This window comes from Tetrao urogallus (assembly GCF_951394365.1).
Source record: "Tetrao urogallus genome assembly, chromosome: 1".
Lineage (NCBI taxonomy): Eukaryota > Metazoa > Chordata > Aves > Galliformes > Phasianidae > Tetrao > Tetrao urogallus.
The window spans coordinates 173,857,867-173,876,809 of NC_136813.1; the positions used below are offsets into that span (position 1 = coordinate 173,857,867).

The 18,943-nt window shown below is 41.8% G+C and overlaps 1 protein-coding gene across 1 annotated transcript in view; it reads left to right on the forward strand.

The window, feature by feature from the left end:
• Window positions 1–744: 744 nt before the first annotated feature.
• MAPK11 (mitogen-activated protein kinase 11) overlaps window positions 745–18,943 on the forward strand; it is a gene marked incomplete at both ends in the record, with an annotated part of 28,873 nt that continues 10,674 nt past the window's right edge. The window contains 6 exons of the mRNA XM_079536157.1: window positions 745–857; window positions 12,499–12,628; window positions 13,169–13,227; window positions 14,331–14,442; window positions 16,851–16,880; window positions 17,017–17,064. Of these exons, the coding sequence (XP_079392283.1) occupies window positions 745–857; window positions 12,499–12,628; window positions 13,169–13,227; window positions 14,331–14,442; window positions 16,851–16,880; window positions 17,017–17,064 (492 nt within the window). The remainder of the gene's footprint in view (window positions 858–12,498; window positions 12,629–13,168; window positions 13,228–14,330; window positions 14,443–16,850; window positions 16,881–17,016; window positions 17,065–18,943) is intronic.

The window sequence follows — 18,943 nt, forward strand, 5'->3', positions numbered from 1 at the left end:
AAGCCCTGTATTGCAATGTGGTCTGGGGCTTCAGAGCTGAACTTGGGCAACCAGCGACTAGTGGTATAGGAACAGAGCAGACTTCAGTGAGGTTCTGAAAGGAGAGGATCTGCATCTGCTGCTGATTCAGAGGCAGAAGCCCCTGAGCGATGCCCGCACACTGCCCCGGTGCAAGCAGGCTGCTTGCATGTAGAGTATGGGTGCCAAAGGCAGCATAGGAAATTGTGAAATGAAATTGTACGCGGTGCCTACATTGCTGATTCCGCAAGTCGCTGATACAAAGTGTGTTCTGAAAATACGAACCAATGCACAAACCAGAGAGCCCTTTAATTTAGTTGCTGTGCTTGGGGCATATAACGTTTTCAAGACTTGTCCCGTAATATTCGTCACTGCAGTCTTCCCCGTCGAAAAGCGTTAACAGTGAGCGCACGGAGTTAATGCTGTCAGGGGGACTCCGGTACCTCCGGGAGCTCCGTCAGAGCGGCCCTCAGCTCCTCCCGCCCCGCCCAGTTCCCCGAGCAGCACACCGTGCCCGGCCCGCGCCCCGGGGCTGCACTGCGGCCCCTCCCCTCCGGGCTCCCCGACCCGGCACTGCCCCCGGCCCGGCCCGGCCCGCCGCCTTCTCCTCCCCTTCCCCTTGCGGTCCCTCCTCCCGCCGGCGCCGGCCGTGCCCGCCTCGCTCCCCGCCCCGGCTGAGGGGCGACCGCCACTGCTGCTGCCTTCGCTGGCGGCGGCTCCGCTAAGATGTCCGAGCGCGGCGGCTTCTACCGGCAGGAGCTGAACAAGACGGTGTGGGAGGTGCCGCAGCGCTACCAGAACCTCACGCCCGTGGGCTCGGGCGCCTACGGCTCCGTGTGGTAGGTACGGGGCGGCGGGCGGAGGCCGGCAGGTGCCGGGAGCGGGGCGGCCGCCCTGGGCCCCGTTCCTCGGAGCCGCCCGGCGCGGGGACGCGATACCGCAGCGAAGGCCGCGCGCGGCGGCCGAGGGGGGAACGCGCGGAGGGGGCCGAGCGGCGGCGGGCAGCGGCTTGGGGAGGCGGGGGGCGGCGGCCGGCGCTCTCCTTTCGGCGCGCGGCGCCCTCCCCCACGGCCGGCGGCGCCCCGGGGTCGGGCCGCGCCTCGCCGTAACCCGGGCAACAGCGCCCGCCGAACGGGGCGGCCGTGCGGCGCTGCGCTGCGCTCCGCTCCGACCTTTCGCGCCGCTTGCGCCTCGGTGGCACCTGCGGGCATCTTGCACAGTCACGGTGCGCGCGGGCGGGAGGCGGACGGCGCTCTGCCTGTTGTTGCATTCTGCCCTTGCCCAGCCCGGAACCGCCGGTCCCGGGGAGCGCTGCTGCCCGAGGTTTGGGCTCGGGAGTCATTGTGTCGTGTAAGAGTTTATCACGCCGCTTACCGCACGGCGCTCCTGGGTTTTATTACAATACCGTGTTTGCGGTCCCAGTGCAGGGCTGGATGTATTTGATGCGCTGAGCTGTCTTTTAAAACGCCCTGAACCAGATTTTGGAAATGACTGTGCTGTTTAAAGAGTTTTTGAGAAAGGATCGTGCTGCTATTGTAAGCCAAGTGGAATTATGTGAAAACCCATCAATAGTGGGCCTTTAAGTAAATTCTGCGAAACTCCACCTTTTGCAGTTCGCAAAACTTTTCCCTCTGTACAGTTAGGTGCCAGAGCATTCGTGGAGTTTCTTATTTATTGCTTTCTTCTCTAGCTCTGTGAAATGCCCCACATGTAAAGTAGGAATATTTATGTAAGAACCCCCCTCCAACCAGTAGTAGCACCCAGGGCTTGAGAATTCTCTCTTAATTCTTCATTATTTTGGTTTGATGCTTGCACAGGGGAAAGCTGGGCCAGCACCATGGAGTGCTACCTGCCGCTGTGCAGTCCTGGGGCCATCTGATTCTTGTGAATAGTTTCACAAGGATGTGGTTTAATTTAGATCACAGACATCTTCCTTTTCTCTGAGATTTTACTAAGGAGAAGCTGGATATGCCGTACAACAGTAACTACAGTCATTTTCCAATTAAACCTGTGTTTCTGATTACTTTTCCTGTGGGGGGAAAACCCACTCTGCTGGCTTTTGTAATGAGATGTCAGGGCTTGAGAGATTGCAGCGGAAATGAAAACATGTGGTGGTTTGCTCACAGCACAGCTGGAGTTTTGTTGTGGCTGTTTTTAACAGGGTTAGTGTTGTTAATTTATGGTTGTTGTTGTTGTTTTTTTTTTTTCTGCCTGTGAAGCAAATCGTGGTATTTTGTCAATGGAGATGCCCATGAACTGGCATATGAAGAGGAGGGTGCTATAGGAAATGAGGATGCTGTAGGAAAGGTCCACTCTAAAATACCTGTTTAAGCACTGAGTGCAGTAATGAGATATTACTCTACGTTAATAGTCTTGTTAACATTGATGAGGTACGAGCCCAAATAGGTCCTGAATGTGAGGAAAAGACTCATGTCTTAAAAAAGCCATTTATTTTTAGTCCCTATTGAAATTGATTTTTTTCCCTCTATCAGCTCATGCTTTACCCAGGAGACCCATGAGGCACAACCATTCCCCTGAGAAACAGCTATGCTGCTTCTGTGAATAATCGTACTCCTATTCAGGAAGATGTCACAAAGCGTGTTTAAGTCTTACAGAAACCCCTGGAATTAAACAAATTCTTAAGTGCTGTGCTGAAAAGAAGCCAAAGTCCTGAACTCCAAACACTGGATTTAGGACAAGAACAAAGTTCCTGTTTTCTACCTCAGTGAAGCTCAGATTTTGGTTCTTCCCTTTCCTCTTGTACAGTAACTTATCTGCAAATCGGGATACTTGTGCAACCAAAGCAATATTTGGTAATAAGAAGTATAATGTAGATACTTGAATTTAAGCTAACTTCTGCTTATCCTCCTTTTGCTTGCAGCTGAAAATCAGTAGAGGAATTTGAGACAGAATGCCATGTTTTGGCCCAGTTTATTGACAATTTGTAAGCCCAGCTTTTGCTCTGGGCGTCAGCATTACCACCTGTCTGATAAAAGCTTTTTCATCTTTGAGCGATGTTTTGTTGTGCCCTAAGTTACATAACACGGACAGCTATTTGTGTGGGGTTTTTTTAAAGCTTGTATGCCTCTTTTCGTGCCAGGTTTTCAACCTGCTTAATTCCATCTCTGCCTGGGAGGTGCAGACGGCCCTCTGTGGTGTGTTGTCTCTGATCTCCCCAACAGGTTATTTTCCATTAGCATATTGAAAACGTTGCTTTCTGCCTTCTCAGGAAAGGACAGACCTTGCCCGATCAACAGAAGCACATGAAGGACTTCTTTCCAAACAGAAACGTGTGGTTTCCTCAGAGGCCTTTGCTATCTGAGGCAGTACAGTACTTCCTCTGTGCTGTTCTTTCCATACGCTTTGCCTTTCCTCATGCAGTCAGTCTCCTTTAGTTTCAACAGCATGCAATGCCCAGCACAAACTCAGGTTGCAAAAGTAGGAAAAGTAGGCTGCTGAGTGTGATGACATAGACCTCAGATCAGGAAGTGGGTGAGCAGAGTCTCCCTGAAGTTGTGCACATAGCACAGCACTTAAACAGGTCCCTCCACCCTGCTCACATGAAGGGCACACTTAAGATCCATTACATTTTTGTCCTGGCTTATCTCCTGAACAGCTGGGGGTAGCTTAGGCTTTTGTTTTGCTTTGCTTTGGGGTAGTACAAGTGGAAAAATAGAAGTGGAAGACTTGAATCCTGAAGTTTAACCGCTTTTGCCCCCATCCACCCAGTCCTGTGGTTGCTGGTTAGGCTGTCACTCTGATGTGTTGAGGGCAGTACCTTGTGAGACTGGAATGTAAGATCACTGAGACTTTCTCCATCGAGGGTCTGTAAACAGGTGCTGAATCACCCGTGCAAATTAAAAACAAACAAAAAATTCCGATATAAATTGACTACCAAAGCAAGAAATTACTTCATCCAAGGTTGTACTTGATGACTTATTGTATGATGTGCTATGATAATGTTTCTAAAGGGACTGAGTGTGAGATTTCAACTATAAACTCACCTTACTGGAATTATGATATGTGTCCTTGTAACACTTCATGTTTGTTCAAATAGTGTGTGCTTAGATAAGCTTTTAGTGTGGCAATAACACACAGCTGCTGTGTGTAAATAGAGATGGAAACCAAAGATCTCTACAGGTTGAGGCAGAATCCCAGGCACATCAGAGCTAACTGATTTCAGTGGACTTGCTTTGAGCTGCTTCTCATGTGGATTAGATCTTTTGTTTCCAGCGTATGTAGAGGGGCTGAGATTAGTCCTAAATATGATTGTATCTTATGGAAACATTAAAAAAAAAAAAAAAAAAATTAACACATTAACATTGTTGCTATCTGTGCTTCAGAAGATGGATCAGGGAAGGAAGAAGACAGGACAGTATATCTGAGCACTGGCCAGGGAGGCGAATACTTGAGTTGGGTGAAAGTGACTTTGTTGGAGTACAGGTGGGGTGCAGAAGGCATGTCATTGCTTTTGTCCCATTTCATTCAGCAGGTTTTCCAGTTACTCAAACAGTGTAGATACTGACTTTGGAAAGGAAAGGGAAGTGGTACTGAATGGAGTTGAGGTTCATATTTCAAATAGAAGTGTCTAAGAGTGTATTCAGTGAAAGATATTGAATCAGGAAAAAAGTGTTTGCAGAGAAGAGCAAGAAGGGCTGCAAATAACATCTGTAGGTAGGATGCTCTCGCTAAGCCACAGGAGTAGTAAGGGAGAAGATAAGAAACATGCATGAGGAGTGTGGTGGAATTAGGTATAGGATAGGTGAAGAAATGTAAGCTCAAGAAGTATGGAAGTCCTCCTTGTGTTTTGCTGGTTTTCTTCTAGGTGGAATTAATGAGAGCTTTCTTAAGGAGTAGGGCTACATGAGATGTGAAAGAGGTGAGGAGCATAAGAGGAGCGAGTTGTGGCAGGAAGTCAGAAATACAGAATTACGGCTTTCTATATATATGGCTGTAGGAATACATCAGCAGAATAAAAATTCTCTGTAGAGGGTCTCCTCTGTCTCTACTTCAGTATGGTTTGCTATAATATGCACCTTCCTGACCACTCAGTCGAGCAATGGCATAGCTAACAGCTTTCATCGTCACAGATATTGGGATTGCTATGGCCTAGGATGCATGGTCCCTGTTCCAGAGTCCTACAGCCTGATTACTTCCACACTGCTTCCCAGGGAGCTGTCTGCAATTTCAGAATCCCCTATTAGCCAGTGGGTGCCAAAGAGGCCCCGTCTTCGCCCTGTGTGTACAGTTGGAGGAAGGAGGGGAGGGCATTTCAAAACCCCTACGTGACCTGAGAACAAAGAGCTATCATTTAATATTTTGGGCAGCGTGCAGAGAGAAAACAGGAAATGTGAAGGAGCAGTGGGGGAGAAATAGAAAAAAGGACAGAAATGTCAATTGGATCTTGTCTCTTCAGGTTTAAGTAATGTATTTGAAAGCACTAATATTTTTCATATTAAACTTCATATTGCGTTTCACTGGGAGTGTTTCTGGCATGAGGTTCTGAGCCTGCAGTTTGTAGCTGCCTGCAGTCTTTAACAAAATGCTGGATAGAATACATTTGTCGTTAGCATTGTATTGGCTTTGAGGCAATTGACTGATTTTCTCGCTTAAATACTGGCATTGGGCTTATAGGCTGTCTAAAACACATTATTATTTTAGTGTCCATGAGTTGGCTGCAGATGCAGAGAAGCTAACAGCTTATGGCCCCATCCTTTTGTTTGTTTCTCTCATAAGGGTATTTTTAAATGCATCACTCCCACTGATGTAAGCTATACTATCTATAACTCACCTAGAAAAGTGTGGCTGCTCCTCCGTAAAGTTATTTGAAAACTTAAGTCTCCGTGGAGACATAAAAGACAGACCAGCAGAGGAAAATGAGCTTGTAGATACAGAGGCTGATACAGCATAATGATACATATTATCATTGAAAGAAAATTGGTAATGCATTCATGTAAACACAGGCATAGGAATTATTCAATAATGCTTTTGCAAGGTCTGCTTAGAAGTATGTATTTATTTTTATGTTGGTTAAGGAACAGTTACACCGTGTACGTAATAGATATTTCCTACTTTTATGTTTAGTGCTAGTGGTAAATTAATCTGAGGTAATTGACAGTGATTGAACTAAAGCCAAAACAATTGATGCCAGTGCTCAGCATAGTGTGTAGGAATAACATCCAAGTGATAGGATGTAATTTTACAATGAATAACCTGTCATCATTAAGGAAGTTCTTTTTCTCTAATGAACAGATTAATGTGTTGTTTCAGAGCTGCCCATTGCTCATCCTCCCACCCTTTGTCTAGTTACTGTCTCATTTTTTTGCCACGGGTTCCTTCCAATGCACATATGTGCTGTGATTGGTGTGATTTATTAACAAATACAAACTCTACCTCTTAATGGCTGGAAGTCACCAATTTGAATTCGTGTAAAGTAACAAACCATTTATAAAGAAGAAACAAATGAACCAGTGGATTTACTTAGCTGCCTGACTTGATCTTATCGTGGGTGGCCTTGTTCTGCTGTATTACCACTGGCTGCTGCAATCCATTTCCAGGTGGATAAATGCTGTCTATGCTTTTTTCAGGACTGTTCACATCATTGCTGAATGACTGAGGTTAACATTGATCCACTGGCCTAGCTGTGTGGATCAATTAACTGTGGATCCACTTGGCCTAATCCCTGCTCCAGTAGGGACACCTAGAGCAGGGTGCCCAGCCGCATGTCCAGGCAGCTTTTTAAGATCCCCAGGGACCTCCAGAGCCTCTGTGGACAGCCTGTGTCAGTGTTCTGTCACCTGCATAGCAAAACAGTTCTTTCTGATGCTCAGATGGAGCCTCCTGTGTTCTGATTTATATCTATTGCCTCTTGGCATGGCACTGTGCACTGAGAAGAGCCTAACTCTATCTTCATATCTTCAGGTGTACTTATTATATACCTGTAGACATATTCTGCATTAGTAAGAAGTAGTCTGGCTTTAAAAAAAAAAACCACAAGATCTTGGAAAAAATCCAGAAGACAAACATCGTCAACTAAACCTTGCAAACAAAACTCCGAACCTTATTACATGTATGTGCTCACATGTTATACAAAGAGCACAAGGACACTGTTTGGTGGTGCAAATTCTCAGCTACAGAATACTCTTTTTCAACATTATCATCACCATTAGCTGTGGATTTTTGCCAGCAACATCCTGCACGCTGTGCTCATGTAAATCTGCATTGAGGTGACCCACAGTTGCTGTCACCACTGCTGAAATGCACACCCACCGCCTTGCTGTGCTCATGTCCACTGCTTGGTCTCCATAAGTGTTCTGCAAGCACTGAGGAATGTCAATGGGTGCCATGTTTTCCACATGAAGGAATTCAATGACACACCTTTGCTTCATATGCACATTCATGTCAGACACCATTTAGTCAGACTGCCCCTCTGCTGCCATCTGTCACATGGCAACAACGTGTAATGGGATATTGGTGAGAAGGTTCAATGTCTATTGCTATACCACCAATATCTGCCTCAAATGTTGTGGGCCACCATCATAGCATAGGAAATATTTCTTTTGGAACAGCCCTTCATAAAAAGAGGTGTTATTCATGGCAGCTGTGAGGAACTCAGATGACAGACTGTGCAATAGAAAGTGTCAGGTCAGGGTTCCTGTGTGTCTCACTTTCTCTGATGTACTTGCCAATGCATGCTGCTTACTGCAGCAAGGGCTGCCTATATCAGAGCTTGTATTTGCTATATGCTGACTTCTCTTCCATACCTTCTCCTCAATGCTTCCTCACATACACCCTTCTGCTGCTGCTACCTGTTTTTTTGTTACTTTAAGGAAGTCAGGATGTTACTATGGGACATTTGGCCATAAAGATATTCATATTTCCTGCAATGGGAGGAGTCAGTGGGGATGTGAAAGGATGCCAAGGTCTGTGGACAAGATCTCAAGATGTGGCTGTGCTTAATATGTGGCAGGAATTCTGTGCGCTTTCCATTTTGTTTTCTGGATGTTGACTTATTTCTTACCAAAGTTATTAAGGTTCTGCTCATGTTAATCTGTGTTTTGAGTGTGAATTGCGTTTTGTTTTCTTTGATTTTTTCCTTTTACATTTACGTGTACGCATTTAGTAGGGAATACTCATTCTGGGAAGTGTCTCCCCTGGGTTGGCCAGTGAAGGAAAGGAACTCCTGTGTAGTGCTGTGCTAGAGGATGTAAAAGCAGTAGCCTTGAACATTATGTGGAAAACCTAAATCTCATATCATTGTCACAACAAATTTAAGGATTGACTTATGCATCATATTATCTCTCTCAGGTTTGGTATATAATGTCCATAGTGTCCAACCAGCTGTCAAACGTATGATGATGCAGGGATAACAGCCTCACAAGCTGGAACACTGAGTTGTATAAGTTAAATTGGAAGTGTTAGTCTTCTGTATTTATGTTGGGTGTTTGTTTGTTTTGCACTTAATCCTAAATTAGTCTCTTAGAACAATTATTTTTATGGATACAATGGTTCTACAAACATAAAATCACACTTTTCAGCCTACTAAAGCCTTACAGTTGTCTGCAGTGATGGGGTATGGAGTATCAGCTGGTAGGGATAATGGGGAAAATTGGGAGTTTGCTGCAGGTGCGCCATACTGGCACCATGCAGTCAGCTTGGGTCATGCCTTCATTGTGCATCAGTTAGACCCCCGCTGGCTGCTGAAATAAGGAGAACTCACTCACTTCATTCAAGCTGGGCTTTTTCCAGATACCTTTTACAGTATTGCACTCAGCAAATAGGCCCTCTCAGAGCCCAAGGCATTTATTAAGTTCAGGAATGGGACTTGTTGAGTTCTTCCTGCATTGCATACTGAAGTTTACTAAATGAGATACAAGTTGGCCCCATGCATGGCTTGGTAGATTGGGTTCTCACAAGCAGCCCTCCAGCTGTTGGAACAAATGTGATTTCAAAGTCTAAAACTGCCATAGCTGAATGTTGTGCTCCTAATCCAGAAAGCCCTGAGGGATGTGGGCAGGCTGCAGAGGAGTAGATTGTCCAGTATTACCTGTCTGCAACCACAGAGGATAAATGAACCATGGATGCTGTAGAAATGACTATATGTATAGTCAATATTTATAAACTTCAGCACTAAAAATCCATACCCTGTCAAAGTCATGAAGTTAGCTTGAAACCATTTTAAAATCTTGGACTTTTTGCCTTCCGAATTTTTGGACTACTTTAGCTTTTTATATCCAAACTTTTCTCTGAAGCCTTAAGAAGTCAAAACATGTGCATATAAATAGAGATTGTTCTTTCATCTGGTGGAACATCAACCAAAATATGAGATACAGGAGCTGACAGCACTGGAAAGGTGTGTCTATTTTAAGCAGTGATTGAAAGTTGCACCCAGCAAAAGTCTCTTATCTGTGTCACAATGATGCCATCCCTTCAAAGAAAATGATGACTCTTTTAGATCCTTGATCTGAGAAAGGACAGCAAAAAATGTTTGGCGTAACTGCCAGGGGTTCTGGGTCAACAACAGTCATATCTAAAAAAGGTATGACTGAGATAAGTGCAATGTTGTTTCTTGTAAAGTAGAAAACAGACTTGAGTTTCTTTTTTCCCATATACTGCAGAGATGTGAGAGCATACTGCTCTGTGGTAATGTTAGAAGGCTCACTGAAACTACACGATTAAAAACTCATTTTCATTGTTTTCAACAAATGAAATGCTAGAAGTAAAGAACAGTTTGGAGATGGGAGGTGATATCCCTTTATCAAAGTTTATCTCCGTAGCGTTATTGTGTCCAGCTACATAAAGCAAATAATAAATAAATAATAAAATAAATAATCAGCTCAGCATAAGTAAATGGAAAGAAACGGAGGACACAGCGGTCGAGTCATTGGAAGGATGATCGTTTTTGCCATCAAGCAATTGTTTCAGAGCTGGTTTACCCGAACTGAATCCTGTGCTCTGAAGGACCTGCTTCAGCAGAAAATGCCTTGCAAAAGAAGAGAGCTGTGAGTTTTCTGCAGATAAAGAGGCTGACAGAGCCAGGCCTCCCTAGTTTAAAAGCAGAGATAGGGTAAAGTACAGGGGTATGTGAAGAGTGTAATGCATTATTAGAGAAGGTGAGGGCCTGTAGCCCTTTTTTTTTTTTTTTTTTTAAATAGCAGCAAGCCTTTGGGCTGTTAAGGACACACTTGTTTTGGAGGAGCCATTTTGAATCTCTTTGATCAGCAGCTGGTGACAGCCACAGGGGATTCCTGCGGGCGCCGGCCAGGTGAGCCCACAGAGCTGCGTGGCTGCCTGCTGACAGGCTGAAAGCCCTGTGCTCTGAGAGACCAGCGCAGGAAGGGAAATGGCTACTCTTGCTGCTAACAGTCTGCCCAGAGGGCTGCAAGGGAATCTGGGGATGACTCAGATCACAACTGGGGTGATGCGCTGGGGAGAGGGGAGAGACTCAGTCTGAATGTCAGAGATGGAAGTGTGGCCCGCTGCTTAGAAGCAGTGATCAGAGGTCATAGATGCAAGGCATCCTTGAATCTGACAAACAAAATGTTCTAACAAAGTGAAATCTATCGTTTTGAGTGCTCCAGTGTTTGTAGCTTGAATTATAATGGTAAACCAGGAAAGGAAAAGGCTTGAAGGCATTAGCTCCAGTTACCGTTCTCCATGGTTTCTTGACTGTGGGGGGGACGCTTTTAGACCAAGACAGATCCTGGCTTGTTCAGCTTCAATTCATGCTTTTCCACTGAAGGTCCCAAAACTCGGGGATGTGGGTTTCCATCCTGGGTCTAAAAAGCAGCTGTCATAAGAATTACTAAAACAGAAAAGTAGTTCTTCATATCATCTGAATCATATGCAGGGTAAAATGCAACCTATCTGAAAGATCCGCAGTTTTTAAACTACTAAAACCTACATTTGACTTTAAAACAGGGAGGACAGGGATGTTGGTCATGCTAACGGGATTTCAAACTTAATTCTTCTTAGCCATATATATGATATTTCAAAGACTAGTACAAGCGCAATTGGGGAGGCTTGTGAATTGCCAGAAGAGCTGAGATATTAAACACACATTGCTGCTTTGGGCAATGTTATCTATTTGTCTGTATAAACATTTCTTTTTTTACACTGTAAAATGTTAGAGAGGATATAGCAAGTACGCATTTCTGGGTTTGTGCTGCTTTCCATTGGCTTCACTGACCAGGATTACAGTCATTGCAATTATACTGCATTTTTGTTATACTAACAGCACAGTACTGGCTTCCTTTTTATTTCTTCAGATTTACTTTTGCAGCCTTCATACTGTGTCTATGACCAATCTTGTGGAATTTAGGGTGTCTCTACTGTCAGCTCTTGCACCATTCGCTCTCTGAGCTTCTCCACATATTTGAGCAATGCAGTGTCTTTATATCCTGAATAACTGTGTCAGAACAGGCGTCTTTATGGTATCCTTTCACTCCTCCAAGTGAAACAGGTTTTCTCCTACTTCCTATGCTTTCTTCTGCTCAGGGAATGCCCTTCCTGAGGTGCTCAGCAAAGGCACAACCTTTATAACTGCCCTGAAGATCCGATGCTGTGATGCTGGTGAAAAAGTAACTAAGTAATCTGCTTATCTCTTTCATTGATCTTATGAGTGATTCACTCCTTCCATGGTGCTTACAAGAAATTAGTTGATTAAATCTGTTTCCTCTGATTCTGAGGAATGCCACTCACCAGACCAGGCTGCCCAGGGCCTCATCCAGCCTGGCCTTCAATGCTTCAAAACTGTCAGGAGTGTTTTAAAGACTGATCGCAAGGACCTAATAGCATCTAGTGTGGCTATTGCCTCTTGTCATCCTGCACAGTGCATTTTTCATGTCACTTAATTTTTACTGTTTTGTAATTCAAAAATAAGTTCAGTAGGATTAATGTATTAAGGTCTGTGCTTGCTAATCTGTTGCTAGCAATTGCAGATAGTGTTGTCCACATTTTAAATTGAGAATTTCAAAGTATTTTAAGAACTTTTAATTAATTGAATAAATAGCGAATTAAAGCAATATTTTTCTTAACAGTGGGAAGCAGCAAACTGAATCTTTTTGTAATCACACTGTTTGATGTCACAAGTAAAATATAAAGGGATCATTTCAGTTCTTGTTTTCCATAACAGACAGTATTTAACTGTGCTGTATTGCACTTGTATCATTTAATGCACAGCAAACAATGGTTTCCTTTTTGTGCAAATGCCTGTGTGTTTTGTGTGCTCCTCAATGGGATATCTCCATGTCTGAAGTTAAGCACATACTATATGTCAGCAAGAGCTGTGAAGTTCAGCATGTATCCATTGTTCATTTATTACTGGTATTGCCTAAGGAAACGTTATGAGAATTGTCTTTGAATCGTGGTTACTGCTGCCCAGCTTCTCCCACTTGCAACCCATGAGTGGAAGGTAAAAGAAGACAAAGGAGAGCTTTGAAAGGAAGTGTTCTTTCAACGTGGACTTTCTTCTTGTTGTAGTTCAGCTTATGATACCAAAACAAGACAGAAGGTGGCAGTAAAAAAGCTTTCAAGACCTTTCCAATCGCTTATACACGCAAGGAGGACCTACCGAGAGCTCAGGTTGCTGAAGCACATGAAGCATGAGAATGTAAGTGAAGAGTGAGTGCTATCCCTTCAGATTTTTTATGACACGAGTTTGTCATATAGGTGTAATTTCTAACAGGTACAATCTTACTAGAAAAGTGCATACAACTCTTTCTGGCTACACAAGATACCTGAACATGGATACCTCACCTATAATGAAGTCACTGGACTGTAAAGACTTCCAGTATAATAATGCCTTTTTACTGCAAAATGATCTACTTTGGTCTCAGAGCTTCAGCTAATGGAATCTGACGGAAGCTTTTCTGTAATGTGGTGTTACATTTCCTGACTTTCTCTGTTTTTACTGTTTATCTACAGTCCCATTCTGCTTTTTGCAATTAATAGATTTTTTAATTGGTCATGTTGAGTTGAGTCTCTACCTGCACAAACTGCCTGCCTATTTTGCAGGTTACACTGAGTCTTCAAGATGAACACATGCCGTGTGTTTGTAAGCTTCCTGCAAAAATTCTAAGCACTGGCAATAATAATTGTGTGTTGCTTTCCATCTTTCTAAAAATAAAATGTAAGTTCTCTTGCCTTTCAGGTTATAGGATTGCTGGATGTTTTTACACCTGCAACATCAATAGAAAATTTTAATGAAGTGTAAGTAACATTTTAAAATAATTCTGACTAGTTAGTAAGTAACCAAGTAGTACTGTTTGTAGAAAGGAAGCACATACGTTTGTAGTAGATTTGAAGCCAAATTTGACTCTGTATAAAGAAACACAACAACTAAAAAAAAAATCCCATAGAAAGAAAAGCAAGGTGACAGGCCGCCCTGTAGTACTTTGTGAATGATGGTTTATAAGGCTGCAAGTATCTCATAAATGTTTTGGTACTGTAGATTGTTTTTTTCAAAGGCAGATGGGATCATTCAGGAATGCAGGAAAGTATTCTGTTGGCTACTTTAGACAAGATAAATTAGATACCTGGATAGTCGAGAGCTAGTTGTAATTTGGTGTTACTCAAACATACCATATGTACTGAGTTGCTCTTGGCTTACATCTGCTATAAGCAACTACATAAACGGTTTAGACAAGGAAATACTAACAAACATTTTTTTTCTCCATGAAAATTAGTGGCCAGGCTCCTCTGGGGCAAAATTATACAAACAAGAGCTAAGAATGATAGAATGATAGATGCATACTTTTGTCCCAACACTTTTTTTTTTTTTTTTTTTTTTTTTTTGTGGCTTCTGAATATTTCTACAAGACTTACAGGGAAAAAAAAAATAAAGTAAAACCCAGTGGAGGTAGGGAAAGAAATTACACAAAACACTCGAAGCACTCTTATTTCAAACAATTTGATGTTGATTTCCATCATCAGATATTCCTCACAGGATCTATCGTTTTGAGGCCCCGATCTCCCACTTCTATGTTGTTCAGAATCCCTATTCATCTTGAGGCATGATGCCTTCTCCCCTGATTGAACTGCTTTAGTATTTCATGGAGAGAAAAACAGATCAAAGCTTTTAATGTGCCATAAGGATTTTTTTTTCCCCCATATTAAATCTCATAGCTGTGATTCCTTTATTAGAGCTTATAGCTGACTGGAGGGACATAAACCATACGTGAGTAGAAGTTGGAAAAGGAATCTAAACAGGAGTGTGTAGTTTACTCATTAGTTGTACTTCTTTTACATTTTGCCAATCTCAAATGGGGAATGTTTATTTGTTTTCTTCTGTGAGGTCTGTTTTATTTTCACAGGTATCTTGTGACAAATTTAATGGGCGCTGACCTAAATAACATTGTGAAGTGCCAGAAGTTAACAGATGACCACATACAGTTTCTTATATATCAGTTACTTCGAGGACTTAAGGTATTGGCTCAATATAAGGATATATATGAGAGAGCAACCAAGATGTTGTGGTAATGACTGGTTCAGTACTTAGAACACTTCAGTTGTGTTGGGAGTGTCTTTGAGTGCCACTCAGATAGTGGCAGATAGTTGCCACAGATAGTGGCAAATATTTCAGAATTTTTGATTATTTTACTAACCAAAAGTAAACCCCAAGCCTGCAAATGGTGACATGTGCACATGGAATATTTCCATCAAACACTGACTTTGAGTCAGTCCATTTAAGCTATTATTGAAGGAGATTCACTTGTTACATGGTCTCTCAAGTGAAGGTGTTTAGTAGCACGCATTGTGTGCTTCAGACATTTTCTCTGTCAAGGGAAAGTAATGAGAAACTTACGAAGAATATGAAATTGTTAAAGCTTAACATTGCAATTAATTCACATTTTCACATGCTTTGAAAGACCTGAGCCAGTTTGAAAAGAAATACAGCCCTGAGAGAGAGAGAGAGCATCTCATGGGTGGGGAAATAAGTGAGTTGGTTGGATTTATTGAGAAACTTTTGGAAGTAGTAGTTCATTCTAGCAATGTACAGCATTACACAGGATCACTTAGGATTTTTTCTTCCTGTAAACTCATTCTTTCCTTTAATCACATTGTTAAAGTTTATACAACTCAGTCATGTAGGCAGTTGGCAATGAAATTGTAGCAAAAACTTCCTAAAGAACTAAAATATGTTTCATTTTGCTGACATTAAACATGAAAGAGTCTATAAACAGCAGAAGATTTAGGAAATGCTTTGCAGTACTAGATGATAAACATTTTCCTCAGCCAGTGTTGAGTGTTTTTTTCAAGGCATATGCAAAAAAAAAAAAAAAGAGCTCAGCTGCTGTAGTAAACTTCATAATGAAAACTTTGTCATGGAAATACAAGTGTGTGTTTGAAAGCAAGCAGTGGTGAAAAGCTCTGAGATATTTACTGTGTGGTTTTGAGGAAGTCATCTGGTGCCTGAGAGGATAATTCTTATTTGTGCTTGTGCATTCTGTCAATTTAAGTGCAGATTTTAGGGAAGAAAAATTGCAGAACTGAGCCCTTAATTGCTTGGTCTCATTTACTTAAGTTAATAGCTGAAGTAGGAAGATGAATCCAGAGTTAACTATCCAACCCACGGTTTTGAATATGACTGTGTCATGTCAGAGCTAAGTAACAGTTGTGCTCAAAAGTGAATGTTCATTTCAGAAATGCACTGTTTGTGCTTCCAAGGGAAGGGGTTGCTTGTTACTTGGAATCGAAATTCTCACATCTCATTAGCTGAACGTTTGATCAGAGATAACTCCCTCTTTACATCTAGGCTGCCATCATTACAGCTTTAGTCCTTATACCTGGACTCATGGGTACATCTGTCTGGGAGTACACAATTCAGGCTCAAGCCCTGCAGATTCCATTGGAACACATGAGGGGCTGGTGTGGCAGGCAGGTAGAGCTGCTTGGTGGTACTACAGCAGCCCTTCTCAGCAGCTGTATGCAATTAATTCTGTTGCAAGCAGTGTTTGGTTTCCTCTGCATTCAGCTGTTTACAGTAATTGTGAAGAGCATTTAAATGTGTCCCTGTCCCACTGATAAACAGTGTGTAAGCCTGGAATTGAAAGAATGCAGTTTTGTTTTCTTTGGGTTTTTCCCCAGTTGATATCAACATTTTTCGTGCAATCTTCACTCCTGAAAGATGGTAGTTGCTTCTTTAGCGAATGGAAGAGTATGTTTCAGAGCTCCTACTGGTTTTTATCAGTAAGATTATATAAATAAATTGGCAGTCAGTCTTAACAGCTGAACTATAGGCAGTTGCAGGTTAAGCTTTTCTCACTCTTTGAGATCTAGTAATATACGTAAAATAGCAGAGACACTAAATAATCATTGAAACACCACTTTATGTCCCTCCTGAAAGTGGATCTGAAACAATGCCTGGATATCTGTTCTGGCCACTATCTTGTCCAGGGGAGCAAATAGCTGCCACCCACATTCAGTGTTCACAGTATGGAAAAAATAACTTGTATTACTTAGGTGTCAGCCATACTGTTCCCAAGGCCACTGACTGTACTGAGAAGCCAACTGCACAAAATGGCCATCTAGGTAAGATTGGAATATGTTTCAGTATTTTTAAATTTTCAAAATGAGAAATTTTTGATGGAGAATTACTGCTTACGACAGTGTTTACAGTTACTTTTTCTGAAATATCTATCTCTGGGTAAGAGAAAGCAGATAGGTTTTGAAATTAGTCATTTCCCCATCTGCCTTGAATGTGTAGTGTGACATAAATCTTTGCTGTATATAGAACCATCAGGTCCAGTAGCAAAAAGATAAAGCAAGTGACCCACATCTTCCTAACCTCTGACTTCCAATTTTACCTTTTTTTTCCCCATGTTGTTTCACAGTATATTCACTCAGCTGGAATCATCCACAGGGTGAGTTCATTCATTGCTATAATAAAGATGAATGGAGTGTGTCCCTCCGTGTGTCAAAAGTGTTATTAAGACATATTTATAATATACCTTAAAAGGTTAAAATGGTACCTGACTGACTCTCTGTGTTCCGGTCCAGGATCTGAAGCCCAGTAACTTAGCTGTAAATGAAGACTGTGAATTGAGGGTAAGAATCATTCTGCTGTAATGAAGAGTGCGTGAGGAATCAATCTATTATAATGAAGAATGTTTTAATAGCTTTCAGTGTTACAGTTCTCTAAGGAAAATTTTTATTTGCCAGTTTTGTTTCTGATTCCATTAATTTTGTACGCTTACTACTATTGTTCCCTGGCCATAGAGGCATTTCCATGAACATGTTTTCTCCCAAATGTGAGTTTATCATCACCACGTCTCCTTACAAAGCGTTCCTCCCTAGCTCCTCGCAGACAGAACATGGACGTATTTGTCTAGACACATCTCATGACGGAGTACTTAACTGGCTATCTCTTGCACTATGAACACATGCCAAGTTTAGATGAGGCCATGTAGCAGCTTTCATTTTTATATCTACAGAATAGAGTTAAATTTAATAAAAATGTTATGAAAGATGCTGGTATCCCGAGGTGCAGTCAGCATTAACACCAAAACAAAACAAACCTATAATTCACAGTATTCAGGTACTATGTTAATTCACATCTCTGTATAAATACATATCTTTCTGTGTCCATGTGATGCAATATTAACTAATAGCACGAGGAAAAAGGGGAAGTTGCTTTCTAAGCCTTAAAGCTTGAAAATGAGTAGCTTAGCATTTCTCCATGACATGTTTCTTTCTCTGACTGGGATTCTGCTATAATCACTTTATTCCAGCTGTGAGGGATTTAAATTTCCAAATATTGTGAGAACAAAAAAGAGAAATGCAATACTGAGTAAGAGCAATGCTTTTAGGTTCTCATGCTAATCCTGATCTGTTGTAAGAAGCTGTAGTTCCTGTTTGGGTTAGTGAGAGCTGCAGATGCTCAGCAATTTTCATTATTATCCCTTTAATGTTTTCATGCATATATGTTCAGCATCTGTGAAATGTTATAGTTCATCTGGTTCTGATCATTCACTTTAAAATGTGTGCAGTGCTTTTGTGCTGTAAGAACCTTTTAATCTTGTTTTCTATTATTTTATCTGTCCACATTTCTTCCTACCATTTGCTACATTGTTCTTTGTTTTCTTTATAGCTTTCCTTCCTCTGATGCCAAATTATTTTGTAGTGGAACAAACTAGTGGACATCTCCAAGTACAAACAAGAAGGAAATAGAAGCAAAAAGATGCAGGACATGTTTGTTGTACATATTTGATAAAAGGCATCAGCTGTTAAAACAAATCTTGCTGACACTTATTTATAATAATGGAGATGTTGGTATTCATGTTTCAAGCCCTTATTCATGCCTTATTTGTCTCATGTATCTTTTTATAGAAATATATAATGCTTTTAATGTTTATTGGAAGTAAATATGTGTTGTTTATACTTTAGCATTTTCCTTTAGACTTTTTATATCATTACATTGGATTATAAGTGCATAATTTTGAATTATAGTCTTAAAATGTTTACGTTCCCAGTGAAAAGGATTTGCCATCAGGTTAATAGATAGCACTGGATCTCAGCATGGGATTGTGACTGGTTTTATTCATGTTTCTGTTTGAAGAGATGCTGAATAGTCGGATAGCAAACAGCACTGAAGCTGAACATTGCCCTTTCACAGCAGCACCTCTTAAAGTATGGGATACCTTTTAGCTCCACAATTAGTTGGACATGGACTTATTAAAAAATGGAAAGAAAGAAATGAACAGAGAAAAAATATTTGAAGTAACTTTCTGTCAATGTAAATTCACCAAGAGAAAACGTAAGCAAGGGAACATTCTGCCATCGTGCCTATGAGTAACATGTACCTAAACCAAGCCTGTTGTTTCACTGGGGGAGCTCTATCAAAAACAGATGGCACATGATGTAAATATACCTTGTTGTGCAGGATATATGTTCCCCTCCCAGCGACATCAGAACACTGCTTGATTTG